At 38.0% G+C, this 17,785-nt stretch overlaps 1 protein-coding gene across 8 annotated transcripts in view; it reads left to right on the forward strand.

Moving 5' to 3' along the window:
* TGFBRAP1 (transforming growth factor beta receptor associated protein 1) overlaps window positions 1-11,904 on the forward strand; it is a 33,382-nt gene extending 21,478 nt beyond the window's left edge. For all 8 annotated transcript variants that reach the window (XM_014250771.2, XM_088051339.1, XM_088051340.1 and 5 more), the window contains 7 exons: window positions 2,182-2,523; window positions 3,881-3,938; window positions 5,253-5,396; window positions 6,343-6,489; window positions 7,840-7,999; window positions 9,556-9,989; window positions 10,613-11,904. In XM_014250771.2, coding sequence (XP_014106246.1) covers window positions 2,182-2,523; window positions 3,881-3,938; window positions 5,253-5,396; window positions 6,343-6,489; window positions 7,840-7,999; window positions 9,556-9,989; window positions 10,613-10,801 — 1,474 coding nt within the window. In that variant the 3' untranslated portion in view covers window positions 10,802-11,904. The remainder of the gene's footprint in view (window positions 1-2,181; window positions 2,524-3,880; window positions 3,939-5,252; window positions 5,397-6,342; window positions 6,490-7,839; window positions 8,000-9,555; window positions 9,990-10,612) is intronic.
* The last annotated feature ends 5,881 nt before the right edge of the window (window positions 11,905-17,785 follow it).

The following is a 17,785-nucleotide window of genomic DNA, read 5'->3' on the forward strand; positions in this document are numbered from 1 at the left end:
AACAAGAAGACAGACAAATAGCACCTGGCATGGCTGTTTTCTGTTTCTGAGGATTGTTTTGATTCCTCCTTAAAACTTCTCAGGCTACTTTCTCAGGCTGGACTGAACTCCGCGGCCTGCAATAACCACAGGCAGATTCTCTGAAACTCTGGTTCAGATTTAGCATCCATAGGAAGATTCATTTGGATTGGAGGGAAAAGAAATATCCTCTGCAAATAGGGTTAATTTTCTAGTGTAATGCATCTCATATAATATATTTCATCTGGTGGTCCTCAGAACTTGAAATTTCAGAGTAGTTGCAGTAGTTAAAACTGCAGTTAGGTTACTGTAATAAGTTCATACTGAAAACTCAAATATTCTTGGAACCATCAGGTCATGCCACTGACAAGAACTTGCTACTTCTTGGTTATTCTGTCTCTTTTCATAATGTAGATCTAAGAATTTCAAAGCCAAATCCCAAAAGAGGGATTGAAAGGAACTTCAGCTGCAGAAATCTGTGAAGTAGACCTGAATGCTTTACCCTCAGTTAGAGGTGGGTCTTTCTAGTGTGGAGGTGGGTTTTAGGCTGTAGGAGATCCCTGCATGAATTGGGAAAATCTGCTGTTCAAGCCTCCCTTCATGGGAAGGCTTCCCATTTTTGTCTATTGTAGTTCTTCTCTATTGTCTGTGTTGCTATTTCTGTGCTTTGCAGTCACTAGGTTCTGGAAGAGAGGATGCTGCTTTTAAATTTGGTGTTGCTGCTGTCTTCCAGAATGTCTTTCTCCTGGTGTAGATTTTTGTAGCCAGAGGACTTGTATTAACTTGAAAGAGAAGTTCTAAAATAGGGATTCTAGTTTAAAAGTTTAAAAATATTTAAAAGTTGTAAATGGGGATTGTCATGGTTCCTACTAGTTCACATTTCCTGGGTGGTTTTGGAATTGTGTCTCTGGCAAGAAGTGAACAATGCTGGGCATGTCTGTAGTGAAAGGATGAGCCTGTTTATGATGATCTTTCACACTTTATTGCCTGTAGAAATCTGCTGCTTTTCTACTTCTGTGTTATCATTTGCTTATTTTAGGAATTCATTCCAATTAAGTTGTGAAGAGAAAGTCTTTGAGTTTGCTGATCACCTGCTAGATAAGGATTATTTAAAAAAAGTTCTTTTGCAACAAAATAACTAAGCAGGTTTCTTCTAGAGAACTGTCAAGTTTATTTTGATTTTTTTTTTCCAGCAACAGTATTTCCTGCACTTCAGGAATGTTAATTTTTAAACGTGAATTCTGAATAAAAACTTTGATAGTGAAATAAAATATCTTGATGTCTTGCTGTTCTTCTAAAGCAAGGTCTGGAAATAGAGTTCACTCTACCTGTGAAAATTAGAGATTGTTCGGAAAAAAAAAAAATTCTTCTCTCACAATATGAATTCTTAAAAAACTTTAGGAATTTCAATCTAGTCTGAAAGAAAAATGTTTTGTGTGCCATATCTATGTTACAACTTGCTGCTGAACAAAAGTATAGCATGTCCTCACACCTGAAGTGGAAAAGCCACTCCAGAGGAGCCTCCATGGAGGCCACCCAAGGCCTGTACTTGTACAACAGACTTACTGGTAAAATGGATGCATAATCAGTAGCTATGGTTTGCTTTCAGAACCTCTGTAAGAAGAGAGCCAAATGAGGAATCTGGTGCTTTTCAGGGTTGGGGAGAATATTTTCATCATGCAAACAGGTTCTGAAAGCTTTAGTTTTGTACAGGAAGTTGCTGTTTTCTCCAGAATTACACGGACACAGTCTTTGTGGCTTGCCTAAAAGGGTTCACTTTTGCAATTTTTTTAAAGTTTTTGTTTGTTTGTTTGTTTTTGTTTTATTTTCTGCCATCAGAAGGCTAGCTCCCATAATGTATGGATAAAGTCTAGAGCAGTCCTGAAACTGCTGTAGGGCAGTTCAGCTGATTTTTGTGTATGCCAGAGAATATCTGTGGAAGGTCAAAAGCAAAAGACTGGCTAGTCTCTAAATTCTCAGAGCTTTCAAAGTCTAGAGGAGGAAGAAGAATGATAAAGATATAACAAAAAGTATTCCAGAAACTGACTACATGTTAGTGTGGTGACTCTAAGCATATGTGAGCACATTTTTTTTTTTTTTTTTTGTGCCTATGTATACTTTTTCTTTCTTTTTGCTTCATCTAGTTTGACACTGTAATTGCAGAAGCGGCCAGCTTGATGTCCGGGAGCTGATCTCTCTGTACCCCTTCCTGTTGCCTACTTCCTCTTCATTTATCCGGTCTCATCCCCCTCTGCACGAGTACGCGGACCTGAACCAGCTGACCCAAGGGGACCAGGAGAAAATGACAAAATGCAAACGATTCCTCATGAGTTACTTGAATGAAGTCCGTAGCACTGAGGTTGCAAATGGCTACAAGGAGGATATTGACACAGCTTTACTCAAACTGTATGCAGAGGCAAATCATGAAAGCCTGCTGGATCTCCTAGTTTCAGAGAACTTCTGTCTTTTAACAGATAGTGCTGCCTGGCTGGAAAAACACAAAAAGTAAGTGGATTTTTTTTTATTATTGCACCTTCTAGACCATAGAGAAAATTGCCTTAGATGCTCTTAGCTTCTAGAACAATGTGTTTGAGTACTTTTAGTTCCTGTGCTTACACTTGTCCAGAAGACATCTCAGTATGAATTAACATTGTTAGCATTTAAAAATGTTGGTGAGAAGCTATTACTTGACAGTCTTAAGGTAAAGGAAATGCATTCTGTCTTATCCTGGTAAATGCAGAATTCTCCATGAAAGTTTCTGTATCCAACACAAAAGTAAAGAACTGGTACAAGTTTGGGAGAAAAAAGTGGATTGTTTGCCCTTGTGATAATGGGAGAGTGGAATGGCTGCAGTAGCTGTACACAGACAGAACGAAAAGATGCCTTAAAGCCTGCACTACCTTAGGTAAATGCTATTAACCAGTTAGTGGCTTTAAAATTGTAGTTGCTTATTCAGGGAAAGAGCTCTTCTGAATTGCAAGCTTTCTGTGTTCCACTGATTGACCAAAGATTGATTGACTTGAGATGACTGCAAATTACTTCAAACCAGAAATGCCAGCAGGCAGAGAATTGACTCTCATTAAGCAGGAAACATTAGATAGTAAATGTGTAAAATACAAACTCTAACCTTAGGTAGTATTTCTGTTTTGGTTTTCATTTTATTTAGCTTTAAACTGTCTGGTGCAGTAGTAGCAACTATAGTGGTGAGGAAGAGTCTTCAATTGTGGTTATATTTGGGGTGATTTCATTTATTTCAGGTGTTTTGTTAAGACCTTTTGTTAAGTGTGATTTACATGGCATACTTTTGCAAGTGTGAATTGAATGAATGTTAGACCATTGTTCTGTGAGGACAGCCACTACAGAACTTGGCTGTTTTTTTCTTAGAGTATACAAAACCACTCTGTAGTTGCACTGTACAAAGCTCTTCTTTGCCTGACCTGACCCCATGCCACAGTAAAGAAAAAAGTTTCCAATAGTAAAACAGAGTTTTAAATAAACACGAAATAAAATATTATTTAATGACAGCTGATGAACTATTGGAGGAATAGTTACTTGGAGGCATGTTATGTCTGTACATAGGATGGAAAGAATGGCATGGGAAACATCTCTAATTGGGCACATACTTTGTTTAAGTTGGATCTAGTATCTACAAACTGTCCTGGGGACAGCAGTGATGGAGGCACTTTTAAGGCAGAACTTCACTCCTTTGATTCATAAAAACAACCTACAGAGACTTCCAAGTGTAGGCATGGCCATGTATATGTCATTGTAAGCTGTTATTTGTTCTCTGTGCTAATCAGTCAATTATGAAATTAGTGGAAAAGTTCTAGCAATTTTAATATTATTTTCTCTGTCTTTACAGGTATTTTGCACTTGGTCTCCTGTATCACTACAATGGTCAAGATGCTACAGCACTTCAGGTTAGAATAAATCTTTTAGTGTCATCTGTAAACTATTCCAAAATACTCTTTTAGCTCTGAGATAAAAATCTAAGGTCTTAATTTATCTGTTTGAAAAGTTGTGATGTGTGTGTGTATGTATGTGTGTGTGTATGAGAAACTTGAAACTTATGCTAAGACTTCCTTGAATAAATTAGTATACTAGATGTGAAAAGTCTGTAGAGCTTACTGAAGTTGACAGCTATTTAGATGCTTGTATGAGATTTTTCTAAAGCAAAATGGTACCTACCAGAACATGCTTATACTCCTCAAAGATGGACAAAAGTGCTAAAATAATCAAGGAATCACTTTAAAAGCTGTTTATGGGACTCAAGGAGCATGCCCTGTGCTGATTGATCAGTATACAGACAGTAAAAGAGCATTGTAATCTCATGGCAGATGCTGATGGCAACTGAGAGTTCATTTCCTTTCCTGGTGGTGACGAGTGAACACATTCTGCAAGACCTGTGGGTTTCAGATGGTTTAGTAATCCCTTTGGGGACCTTCCATCTGATGTCACTGATGCTAGGAGTGGTCTGTACACTGTAGAATAAAAAATTCTTTTCTTTCTGTCTGCAAAACTTCATCTAGAGAAATCAGAATTCTCTTGATATGTTTCAGATCATATCCAGTATCTTTAAGTCTGCCTTATTTCATGTCTTTTTGAACACATTAATCACAGTAACCTAATCGGATGCATTCAGATCAGTTATATAAATTGTAATAATGGTCTGAGAAGAAAACAGGTAAGGGCAACAAAACCACATTTGTCATTTGCAAGAAATCTTGGAAGAATTTTGATGCTGCAAAAAACAAGGTTTATTTCTAAGGTGGTTTGTTAGTTGTGGCACATTTTAATTCCAATTATAATGTATATAAAAATAATATCACATGGTACTTGTAGTTCTTCAGTCAAAATGAAAGAAAGTTTTTCTTCTAAATTGCTTGTATAATTTGCTTTTAATTTTGCACACACAGAACACATGAAAAGTATACCATACATTGGAGAAAAGGATTTTTGATAAAAACTTTCTCTGTGATTAGTGTACCTCCTTTAGTCACTCTCGGAATGAGAGCCCACATGATATGAGGTCTGAATTGGGTGAATAGGGCAGCTGCAAGAGAAGGGTGTGATGGCAAAAGTGAGCAACCAAAGATGTTCCTTGCAATTGGTGTTCCTGTCAACTCTTTCTAATTCCTCAAGACTTGTACTACGTCTTCTAGTAACTCACATAAATTTTGAGCTGGAAGAGCTAGTACACATTTTAAGCACTTTAATCTGTGTTTTTATTACAGTTATGGGTGAAAATAGTTGATGGAGACATTCAAGATTCTACACGTTCAGATCTCTATGAGTACATAGTTGACTTCCTTACGTTCTGCTCAGACCAAGACCTAGTGTGGAAGTACTTTGAATGGATTTTACAAAAAAATGAAGAGGTTTGTGATTGATACACTTTTCACAGAACATTGGTATTTCCCTGCAGTAGTGTCTGGGTTTTCCTTAATGTTGATTTTTCTAGATAGGTGATTGGACCTTTTGCAGAATACTTAATGCCAGTTAAATAGTGATCAGCTTAAGAAAACTTGCAGGTTTCTCAATTCATCCAAGTCCCTCTATTAGCAAGTGCTAGTGATAATTGCCTCTTTTTATTCTGAAAACAAAGTTCAGGGCATGAAAAATACAGCATGTCTCTTTTCTTCATATTGAGTAAGATAATTTTCAAATCTTAAAATAAATAAAACCTCTGGCAGGTTAGCTGTTGCTGCTGCTTCTTATTTTAAAGTGGGGGGTATCTGTGCACACCAGGACATGGAACAAATAACCTGCATTCAAGACAAAATTTCATCGCTACAAGAATTAACTTAATCTGCCAAAATTAAAAAAAAAAATAAATTGTGATGCTATATCAGACAGTCTGTGCTGTTGGAACTTGTCACTGCCTGATTTATATTAATTTAAGCATAGCTATTTTGTGCAGTAGTAGATTTCTAAGCTTTTGGTTTGGTAATTGAGAAAGTCTCTTGCTTTGTCAATATCATCACATGTGAAAAGGCTTAGAACATTCTAGCCTCTAATTCTAGCTTTCCTGTTGCAAAGGCTGAAGCCTCTTGTTCTGTTGTGCAAATCCATTCAATATTTTTTGTGGAAGTTATGCCCAAGCCAAGGTTTATTGGCTGGACAATGTACAGACTACAAATTGAGGTAGTGTAGATAAGAGTGAGATCATGATAAGCACAGAGTAGTGTAATCCTGTGGTGTTGAGCAGGGTTTTGTGTTTATCTTCCTGAATAATGTACCGATAATAGTGCTGTTCCTTTTTAATTTAAAATATTTATTTAAGTGGTTGCCATTGAGTTCCTAAATGCAATTAACTCTTTCTAGGTTGGTGTACAGATTTTCACTAAAAGGCCTTTGGAAGAACAGGAGAAAAACAACATTAATCCAGATGATATCATCAGTTGCCTTAACAAATATCCTAAAGCACGTGTCAAATATCTAGAACATCTAGTACTGGAAAGAAAAATACAGGTGAGTTCTGTGAGAATGCTAAAAGTATGCATAGGATTCAGGATGCAGATTATGATCAACAAGCCTGAAAATGGTCAGTGTCTGGAAGAAACAAGCATAATTTGAAGTCTTTCAAACGTACTCAGAGTACATTTGAGTACACTCAGAGAGATAGGAGTGTTTTTAACACTAAAATGAAAGATGAGGAGTGTACACCTTCATTATTTTGAATTTTTCAGTGCTTGTGTTATCAATTGTTAAGACAATTGCTTATGTCCCCTCAAACTTAGTGGGGTTTTTTTTTACATCTGGTTATTGCATACTTTTCTGTTTCATTGATGAGGCTCAAACCTTCTTCTGGTAAGATCATAGAAAATCACCAACAACAAGTTGAGTAACTGATGATCCTATTGCACTGTGGCAGCAATATATTAAAATTGCTGGTTCAGTGTTTTACAAGTAAGAATGTTTTATTCTCTCTTTCTGGAGAAATTTGAACAATTAACAATCCCATTAAACCATGCACCACTCACTAGAATTCCAAACCACTCTTGATGTTGAATGCCCCAAAGATGCATTCACAAGTCCTAAGTGACAGTGTATTATACTTTTGGGAGTTTTAGCTCAATAAAAAAGCAGCCAAATGTTGTATTTGGATATGAGACATTTTAAGCATAGGACAAGTCCTTTGACCTGGAAGTAAAGCAAGGAAATGAGCACTGAAAGAACTCTGGAGAGCTGATGATCAGTGCACTAATTCACATTCTTCAAATGCACACCCAGTGGTTTCCCCTTAATGGTGTTGCAGATGCTACACTATGACTGCTGAATACACTTGTCTCTGATGTCATGGATATTTCCAAACAAACTTTTTGAGTTAAACAAAGTGCCTTGTAGAATATTAGTGAAAATATTTGACAATAAAATCTACCTGCTAGTGAAGGCTGGGTTATAAATCAATTTGACTTCTAAAAATTACCAGATTATTGTGAATGATTTAGTGAGGATGTTTAAAACAGTCAGATCATCAGCTTGTTTTAATGAATATTAGATAATGGAAAACAAAAAAAAAAACACTGTGCCATCAGAGTACTTTTTTACCTCTGGTGGCTTTGTCAAATTTTACTGCAGAAACAGAAAAGGTCAAAGAACGTACCTGAATATGAGAAATCTTGTATTTACAATGTTACAATTTTTGAGGCTGCTCTGAAATAAGTTATCTATCTGTATGGACAAAAAATTTATGATTAATTCAAATTAAATAAATTAAAACACATTTCTATGTGATTAAGTAAACATTCATCACTGTTATCGCTGGGGACAAGAGATCATCTTTGTAAACTGAGCCAACTTTGTTCTATTCATCTGTAGAAAGAAAAGTACCATACTCATCTAGCTGTCTTGTACTTGGAGGCAATACTTCAGCTAAAATCTGTGACCACAGATAATTGTACAGAAACAACTGAACTGCTGTTGAAACTGCGCAGTCTGCTTCAGAAATCCGATCTTTATAGAATTCGCTTTATTTTAGGTAGGTTGCATGTTGTCTGCTATAAATGCTGTATGTGATTTCCAGCTGGACACAAAATAATACTCCTTTCAAGGATAGAAAACTACAAGATATAAAGTTTCTGGGTTTGTTTGATAAGCTGTATTTCTAACAGGCACAGGTTAACTTAGAAAGCATATGTGTTGGTGTTGTCCTTGGTCTCCATAGCTCCAATGGTACATTTGCCACTGTGCTAGAGACAAAATACCTTCAAAATAGTCACCTTCTTTTTAATGATGAGCATGGAACTTTTGCATGACATAACATGACATGACAACCTTTTGCAAATGAAAGACCTACAACTTTATTTTTTCAGCAGCCTGCTCCTAGTGAGCAGAAGTGAAACTTGGAGGAATCTAATTACCAAGGAGTTGTTTGTTATCCACAACCCTGAAACTCCCTCTGGGCTTCGTCTTAAATAATAATATGAGCACCTTTTAAAGTGAAAAGTGCAATGTACATGTTATTGTTGGTATATGGCAACAGTTGAGTGAAATATTTTTTTTGTCAATGCTTATAATGGTTAATTTTCAATGTTTCATCCACTGGAATGCAAACATAAAGTGCAATTTAAGCAAGCCAAGTCTTTAAATTTTCTCTGGTATGGAGGATTATGGCTGAAGAATGATGGAATACTGGATGAAAGGGAAGTGACTTGTTATTGAACTGAAAGATGTGAAATGATTTTTTGAAATTCAGTGGAAAAAAATCTAGTGTATGGGGAAATAAAAATTGCTGAGTAGCGACTAAAATAATTTACCAAAGTTTAATGTTTCCTTGCCTTTTCAGGCAGCAAAATGTTATATGATAGATAACGTACAAGTAGAGCAGTCATTAAAACTCTTGTTCTTTTTCATCTTTTCATCAGTTTTTAAACAAATCTTTCAGGGCAAAAGTTACCAAATGGATTATTCTCTTGAAATCCATGAGCTGCAAAATAAAGGATTTCTTACATGACAATTCTTATGAAAGTGAGATCAATGCAAACTAGTGTGTTCCTCCCTGATAACCAAAACATTTTGGTGAGAAAAACATTGTATTTCCATGCATTTTACATAGGCCCATGCCAAATCTTTATCACCTTTATAGTAATTAGATTATTTTCTACTTTATTTTGAAATGCCAGATGAATACCTGCCTATTGCTGACACTTAAACTTTAAACTGGATTAAGGGTTTGTAGTTCCTTTCCTTAAAGGGAAGAACTATTTGATTTTTATTGTCTTTTATGGAGTTTATTCTGTGACCTCCTATAATGGGAGAAGCAGAGGTTAAAAATATTGCAGCTTCATCTTACAGTTTATTGTACATGGTAGCAGTGTCTGCTGGAATTTAAAAGGTGTTAGTGACAGTGGTTTATCACTTATTATTTAGTAATTTCTTTGTCCCGTATTTTGTGGTGTTGTTTTGTTAGAGATGTGTTTCCATACATCCGAGCATTCCTGTGCTTCCAAGCATCTGCCTTCTCTATAGTTCATTGGGAGAGGGAGCAGTTTTCACCTCCACTGAGCAAATACTGCCTTGTTTCTCATTTAACAGACAAAATCCAGGGCACAGACCTTCATATGGAAAGTGCAATTTTATATGGGAAGCTAGAAGAACATGAGAAGGCTTTGCATATCCTTGTCCATGAGCTGAAGGACTTCCACGCTGCTGAAGAATACTGTATGTGGAACTCTGAGAACAGAGACATGCAGTACAGGCGGAGGCTTTTCCATATGCTGCTGTCAGTGTATTTAACTGCAGGCACTTCAGATTGTGCGCTTGTCATGGCTGCTGTGGATCTCTTGAATAACCATGCTATGGAATTTGATGCAGGTCTAGTTTTGCAGGTGGTGCCTGACAGCTGGTCAGTGCAGCTCCTTTCCCCATTCCTGGCTGGAGCAGTGAGACAAAGCATTCACACAAAAAGAATGACTCAGGTGGCACTTGGGTTAGCACAAGCTGAAAACTTAATCTACAAGCACGAGAAGGTAGGTTACTGGGGTGCTTTTAAATAAAAGCACTTTGAAGCTTTACAGTTGAGTCCTTTGATATACAGTAATCCAAAAAAAAGTTTGAAGAATTAGCACAAAAGCTGTCTTCATGTCCTTGGCATTTTTTAGGGTTTTATTTTGCTATGACTACTAGATTCAAAATTAATTGTATGTTTTCTCTGTAAAACAAAAGGGAAAGTAGGGGCCCTGAAATAGGAATAACCTAGGTAGCTTCTGGGCTGAATATGGAATGAATCTGGGATTTGCAGATTAACAGAGTTCTTGCAGAAACTTTAACAAGTGTGAGTTAGCATTTCTTTCACTAGGAGGGAGTGTCAGAATTTCCAATTCAATTTTTTTACAGTGTCACCTGTCAAAATTTGCTTAAAAAATTATCCAGCACTTAGTATTAGTTGAAACTTTTTAGTAGATTTTGTTAATGGTAAATTCAGTTGTGAAGATTTCTTCTATTCCTATCTAGGGTAGTGTTGCTTAGAGTTCACAGGAGATTCTTAAAATTGTTTTTGTTTTATCCATTTGGTATAGTTGCAATTATGCTTCATCATTTCCCTCCCTTTCTTGTTAGATTCACATTTGGAATTTTTTCCTCCTCTCTTTAGGTTAAACAAAAAGGAGCCCCGATTCTCCTTTCAGACAAAAAGGTGTGTCAGGTGTGCCAAAATCCTTTCTGCGAGCCTGTCTTTGTGAGATACCCAAATGGGAGTATGGCCCACACGCACTGTGCTGCAAACAGACATCTCAATTCCAATGTGACTCATCACTCTCCCAGCTCCAGCAATCAGACTTGAAATATTCCCACAGTTCCCATGACTTATACCCCCATTGAAAGTGGGCTGGAAAGAAAAAAGTGCAGCTACTTTAAGTATAAATCAAGATGGACAGCTAGTTTTTGGGTTAATGGGAAGATTTCCAGTAAATATGAAATACTGCTACTTACCTTTTTGATTTCTAATGAATGTAGATAGAAAATCACTACCAGACATGGAGAGGTGCAAATACGGGCTCTTCTGTGAATAGAAGTAATCACCTAAGAGAAAAGGAGCCTTTTCTTCACAGTGAGGATGAATGTTACAGATTGAAGGCAAACAGTTATTTTGGGAATTGTCACTTTGCACTGACTGTGGTGTTGATAAATTTGTGGAGGGGAAGATGGCATCTATTGGAGTTGGAAGTCTTGAAGAGTGATGGGACAAGATTGGCATCGTGCAGCTTACTATGAAGACAGAGATGTGCATCAATTATAGTGCTTGCTGCAGCATGTCTTCTTTTGGGCTGGATTATCTTCCCCAGGATCACATTATCAACTTCAGTTTCTTTACTCTACAAAATGTTGGCTTTTTGATGCACTTTTTAGTACCTCCCTCCCTTCCACCTGCTATATGGAATTTAAATGTAAGCACTGCTCTGTTAGGTTTCTGCTCCTGCAGTTACTGTAATGTACTGAGTGGAAACCAATAGCCTCAATTACACAGGTGAGCTTGGAAGAAAAAAAAAAGAAACATTGTCTGGTTAGACTGTAGTCACTTTTATATGGGGGAAGAGGCCCTGGCTTTAATATTGATTTATTTATTAATATGCAAATATGCTGTACATACAGTTGAATAAATTGATCTAATCATTCTAGCATTTATTTGGAGGATTAAAATGTAGCTGATACGTAAGTGTACAGATTGTGTGCTAAGTGTTTGCTATAACATAACTTAGGCAGGTTGGAACTCCACAAAAATAGGTTTTAGTGCTTATGGATGACTTGGTGCAATCAAAACCACAGAGAGAAAGCATAAAATTGTAAGAAATCTACAAAAATGCACTACAGGAGTACTGGGTTTTTTATATTCTACTAAATATTTGGTAAACTAAAATTTTTCAAATAAATAACACAAACCCCTTACTTAACTGGCCTCATATGTATTCACATTGCCGTTTAACCATTTTAAAGCAGTTGATTTAAAAGATGCAGTTTCCCCCAAAAGAAGTTAAAAAAATGACAACTTTAAATAAAAGTTAAGTACTGCAACATGAAAGTATTTCTTTTAATTCTCTAAACCTCTAAAAAGTACCAGGCTTACTGACCACCCTGCAGTTGAATTAGTTGACTGGTCCCTGTTTCAGAATTCCAAATCAGTAGAGGCTTTCAGCAAAATGGAGTGTCTGCTTGGTCCTTTCTAGAATCACAGAATAAGCTGAGTTGGAAGGGATGTATCAGGATCATTGAGTCCAGGTCCTGGCCCCACACAGGACACGCTAGAGTCACACCACATGCTGCAGAGTGTTGTCCACATGCAACCTCCTTGTATGTACAGAAAGGCTGTCTTCTGTGTACGGTGCTGCCTCCAAAAAGGGCCAGCCACATCTCCTCCAGGGGGCAAAGATCTCCATCTCTTCTCACAGAAACTTTAGGGGTGAAAGGGAACCTAAAGATCATCTATTCCAAGTCACCTCCCACTGGAACAGGTTTTTCAAAGCCTCACCCAACCTGGCCTTGAACACTTCCAAGGATAGGCTGTACACATCTTTTCCCTGAGCAACCTGTGCCTGTGCTTCACCCTCCCAGTAAAGAATTTCTTCCTGATATCCGATCTAAACTTGTCCTCCTTCAGCTTAAGGCTGTTCCCTTTTGCCCTATCACTACATGCATCTGTACAAAGTCAGCTCTTCAGCTCCCTTGCTCGTTCCCTTCAGTTTCTGGAAGGTGCTGTAAGGTCTTCCAAGAGCCTTCTCTCTGGGCTGAACAGCCCCAGCTCTCTCAGCCTGTCTTCATAGGAGAGGTGCTCCAGCCCTGTCATCACTGAGGCCTTGCTCTTGACTTGTTCCAACAGTTCAACATCTTACTTGTATTGTGGGTCCCAGAGCTGTACTCGAGGTATGGAGTACTTTGCTTTAAAGCAAAAGACCTTTGAATCTTTCTCCTTCCTGATTTTGAAATTGGGAAAGTATAACTGTTGTGTTGAATTTTATTTATTTTTGAAAGCCCAAGTAAGGAATTTTGTAGTGCTTTGTACGAAGACATGTAAGCCACATTTAGTGAGAGGTGCTTCAAAAGAAGTCAGATGTAGGCATTTCTGACTCAATTCTGGCATGAGTGATTGTGCTGTGGCACTGATATAAGCAGATTCTCTATTGAGATTCTCTATTGAATCAGATACTCTCTTGTAGTCATGGGTTTTGAACACAGTATGTACAACTGACAGTAATGGTGTAGGAATATTTGTAGTCCCCTGTCCTCAAAATAGTTGCTGATAAGAGTGGAAGTGATTTTTACAAAAACCCTATAAACCTTTTGTGTACACTAGCATGCATTTCTTAAGAAATACTTTCTTTTGCTGCCAGCATCCTAAGTATGCTCTTTTTATCTATTTAGTAAGGAGGTACTAAAACAAAAACCCTTCTCCATGATTTAGAGTAATTCTAGCCACTTAGTAGTGATGAACTACTGCTGCAGTGGAATAAAGAGCATATAATTCCAGACCTCAGGAAAGTTCTCATGAAGTTGCATGAAAAAGTATGTCTATAAAAGATTAAACGATCTTTTTGCAGGTATGTACTTTGGCTAAAATGCAGCAAAACCAATAATTGTACATACAGAACAAATACAGAAATCAGGATAATACAAGCTAGCATTTTTTCAATCAAAAGTGTGATTAATATTTAAGCTGGGGGCATCTAGTTCTTTAAAGCCCAGTCCCCCCAAAATGTAGACTGGAAAATTTGATATTGGATTCATATTTGTTAAGTTTTATGCCAGAACTCATTTGAATCAATTAATATGGAAATCCCACAGTAACCAAAGGAATAAGCAGAGAAGTGTGAGGCTGAGGCAGAGCAAGAGCTCAGCATGGAGGTGGCAGGTGGATGATGCTCTTCCTGTGTGTGTCCAGCACACGAGCAACTGGGATAATTCTCAACCAGAGATGTCAGCCCCCATCAGAGTGGTATGTGTGTTCTGCGCTTTGTCACCAGGAAATTTACAGAAGGTCTGCATTCAAATTTCCTTAGGCGGGACAACTGAGCACTCCTTGGGTAAGAGAGCTTCATTCTGGGGAGCCTGAGTTTGTTCCTTCTTTTGTTTTGGCACTCTCGGTTTGATGATTCTTGGTTTATGTACCTGAAATCCTGGGCCAGCACTGCTACTGTGGTAAGTTATGGCTGCAGCAGCATGGAGAGAGAGTGAACAGGGAAAGAACCAGATTTGGGTATTAATTGCTGACTGCATATGTGAAGGAGGAGAGGCAAGAAAGAGGAATATTTCTCTGACTGTTCTTCTAGTTCAGAAATTAAATGTTTTTTGGGAGTTAAAGCTTGATGTGATCTTTTTATCTCCAGTTAGGGAGTCTGGTGTCTAAGACCTGCCCTTGGAGAGTGGAGATTCTGCCAGAATATTTATCCTTAATTTAGCTGTTGCTAAATAATTTGAAATTCATCTCTCTCACTTTTTCCAATGAGTCTCCTCCAACTTTGTATGTGTGAAAACTAAAACAGTAGTACAGATTTTTTTTTTTAAAATGTGACACTCTGTGATTCAGGACATAATAAACGAGATTAGTCTCTCACACTGATGCCTCTGCAGATATCAAGACATGTTTTTCTAACATGTAACCTCCAGTTACTGAAATATCGCAGCTCTGTTTTTTAGCCATCCACTGCTACAGATGATGGTACATACAAAAAGCACTTGTTAAACTTTCTTCTGCACTTTCATATCTCCATGCTTCCTCATATAAAAATTACCTATAATGTGTATGTCATCATATGCAGTTTTTCTCTCTTTAAGTCAGTAAGAAGGAAAATAAAAAAAAAAAATTGCTCAGAATCTCTCACTGTTCAAAATAAGATTTGGCTGTATATTCCTAAGAATTCAGTTACATCTTCATTTCTTTTGTATAATTGTCACATTGAGATCGGTATTCTTGTAATATTGTCAAAGCCAGGAGAAAATAAGCATTTGGGGTTTGTTACACAGAGCACACCACAGACACCTATGAACTGACTTGTTCAGGCAGCCCATACTGAGGTGGCTCAGGTGTGCACAGGAGTCCAGGTTACAGTGGGAACTTCTCTCTTTACTCCCCTTGCTCCCAATCTCCAGAAACTTTCCAGCCTTTGTTGCCTGATTAATGTCACTCTTCTAGCACTTAACTGACATGGGTACAAATCTTGAGAGGTCTTGGGGACTCCTGAGCAGATCTGTCTTCAATAAAATGTCACTTTATTACCCAGCCACATGAGGCCCTACTAAAGTGAGCTGTGGAAAGGTGGTTGTGGGGAGGGAGTGTGTGTATGTTTTCTGAGAACTTTATTACATGTTTAAACACACAAGCATTATCCTGACTGCTGAGTCTTTATAACAACATCTGTTCTTCGCAGGACTCCTGTCCTGAACATTAAAAATATTTTGGTTTATGCAGTTCTATCAAGAGTAATTTTTTATTTTATAACTCCTCCTGGTTTGCTGCAATCTCTATTCAGCATGGCTCTAAGTGTTTTATTAACATCCTGCTGTTCATAACAGGCAGCAACTAATACATTTTCATTGTGAGCTCTCTTCCTATTGCCTATATTAGCTAATTAATTTTTCTCTTGCTGTAGAACACTTTGGGGCTTATGCCTTGTGAACACTGGTAATTAAATGTGCTGCTACTTTTTAAGGGAAAAGAAGAAAAGTTAATAACATTCTTTAATGTATGATTGATTTCAAAATTGAAGTTCCCCTGCAGTAAATTTGTTCAGATGGAAGTTTGTACTGTTAAGGCTTTTGGACTTAGTGGTTATATTGGTGAACATACATAGCAGTATGTGGAATGTACAAATGTATAAATATGTTGATTTTTAATAAAATAAAATCTTTTAATTATATTTGTCATGGATTCATAGATACATAAACTCTGGAATGTGATCATCCAAGTGAAGGGAAAAGATTATCTATGGATAAATGGAAGATTCATCAGGGTGACTGACAGAGGGGTCAGGTCCCTCTCATGTGGAAGTGAGGCTGGTGCTTACATACTGTGCAGAAGGCAGTGGTGTTGGTGTTCCTCATCTTCCTCCTCCTCAGTCCTAATGGCCCTGGCTTCAGGGCCAAAGCACCAGCTGCTCCCCAGTTCCAGCAAGAGGGGCCAGAGCCACCACAGTGGCACAGTGCACTGGCAGTGCTGCAGGCACCTCCTGGATGCTGAGATCAGGTTGTGTGCGCAGCTTAACTGGGATCCAGAGGGGCAAAAATCCAACAGTCAGAGCTTCAGGGAAAGGCTCTTGTTTTGAAGTTCATGTCTGTGATCACTTGACAAGTTTTCTACAGCCCTATCAGGTAAAGTTTATTCCTTTGACTGAAGTGAAGGCTGTGGGAACATTGATGGGTGCTCAGGATGCTCTTCCAGAGGGTGTTTGGGATGCAAATGTTGAGTGCAGCATGATGCTGAAAGGAATGAAAAATTAACAGAACAAGCATGATTTTATTAGCTAGCAGGAAATACACCCTGGAGAGCCCTGGTTTGCATTTCCCCATCCATCCATCCATCCATCCATCCATCCATGGAAAGGTAATGCAGAAAGCATTAAGCCCCAAATCCAGCTGTGACTCAGCACTGTGGGATTTCATCTAGTTTTGCCTCTAGACAGTGGTTAGAAAATGGTCCATGCTAATCATCCAGATGGCAGCTCCTTCCAAGACAAATAATCAATAGAGTATAGCTGAGTTTAGGCAGAAAGGAGTCCCAGAGGTCCAGTTCATTGCAACAGCTGTAGCTGCAGGACAGCATAAGGGTCAGAGAGGCCAGGGCTGCCAGAAGAAAGCGGATGGCTGAACACATGGCAGGTTTTCAGTAGATAACAAGGCTGATTACAGTGCCTAAAAATCCAATCGCAGTCATGAACATCATTACCAATGCTTATAATTGCCAATAACCCCCTGAAGATATTGTCCTGTAACCACCTTGTGAACGTGGTATTTGCATTGAGTGGGACCTGACCATCTCAATGCATGTTAAATCCTGGAACGATCTAGACTGGTTGGGTTCTTTGGAGATGGTGCTGTCCAAGCCCAACTTGATGCAGGGTCATCCTGTGTCACGTTACTTGTCTTGTTTTAAACCAGGGTTGGCAAGCTTGAAACCAGGTTGGTGAGGGTCCAAGTGTCTTCTTGGCATGTCTTTGCCAGAGGCATGTATTGTTTAAACATCCAAAATGCTCTCTGTTAAAGAAAGGTAAAAGGCTAAAAAGTAAAAGTACATTTGTCTTGAATAAATGGTTTAGTTTGTTTGGTTGGTTTTTTTTTGGGGGGGGGTGGTTCTTTGTGTTGTTTGTTTGTTTGTTTGTTTGGGTTTTTGTTGTTTATTTTGGTTTTAGTTTTGTTTTTTTTTCAAATATCACAGAAAGACTAAATAAGCAAGGAATTTCTAAAAATTAGCAAGTTACTGGTGACAGCTTCAAGATTATGTACTTTGTGCCTCTAACCTACAGAAGTATATTCAAATAAAAAGCGAGTTCTTTATATCTGTTTGAAAGTCACAGACAGCATGCAAAGATGTTTCAATCCCTTTAGTCCCTCTAACATACAAGGTTACTCTGCAGTGTCATGGCAGAGAGCTCCCAGTGTGACAGAAGTAGGGGTTTTTCTACTTGAATCACAAGCAGTTGAAGATGGGGAGGGAGGAGTACAGGATGGATTTGTATCTGCTTTTTTAAAAGATGTCGTTCACTGGGGATTTGTATTTGCAAAGGGAAAGAAGGTTTTCATTTCTGTCCGTTTTTGATCCAACTTTAGGTTTTAAGTTGCC

The sequence above is a fragment of the Pseudopodoces humilis genome, chromosome 2, assembly GCF_049639895.1.
Source record: "Pseudopodoces humilis isolate 2021_Gansu_Grassland_sample_001 chromosome 2, ASM4963989v1, whole genome shotgun sequence".
Taxonomy (NCBI): domain Eukaryota; kingdom Metazoa; phylum Chordata; class Aves; order Passeriformes; family Paridae; genus Pseudopodoces; species Pseudopodoces humilis.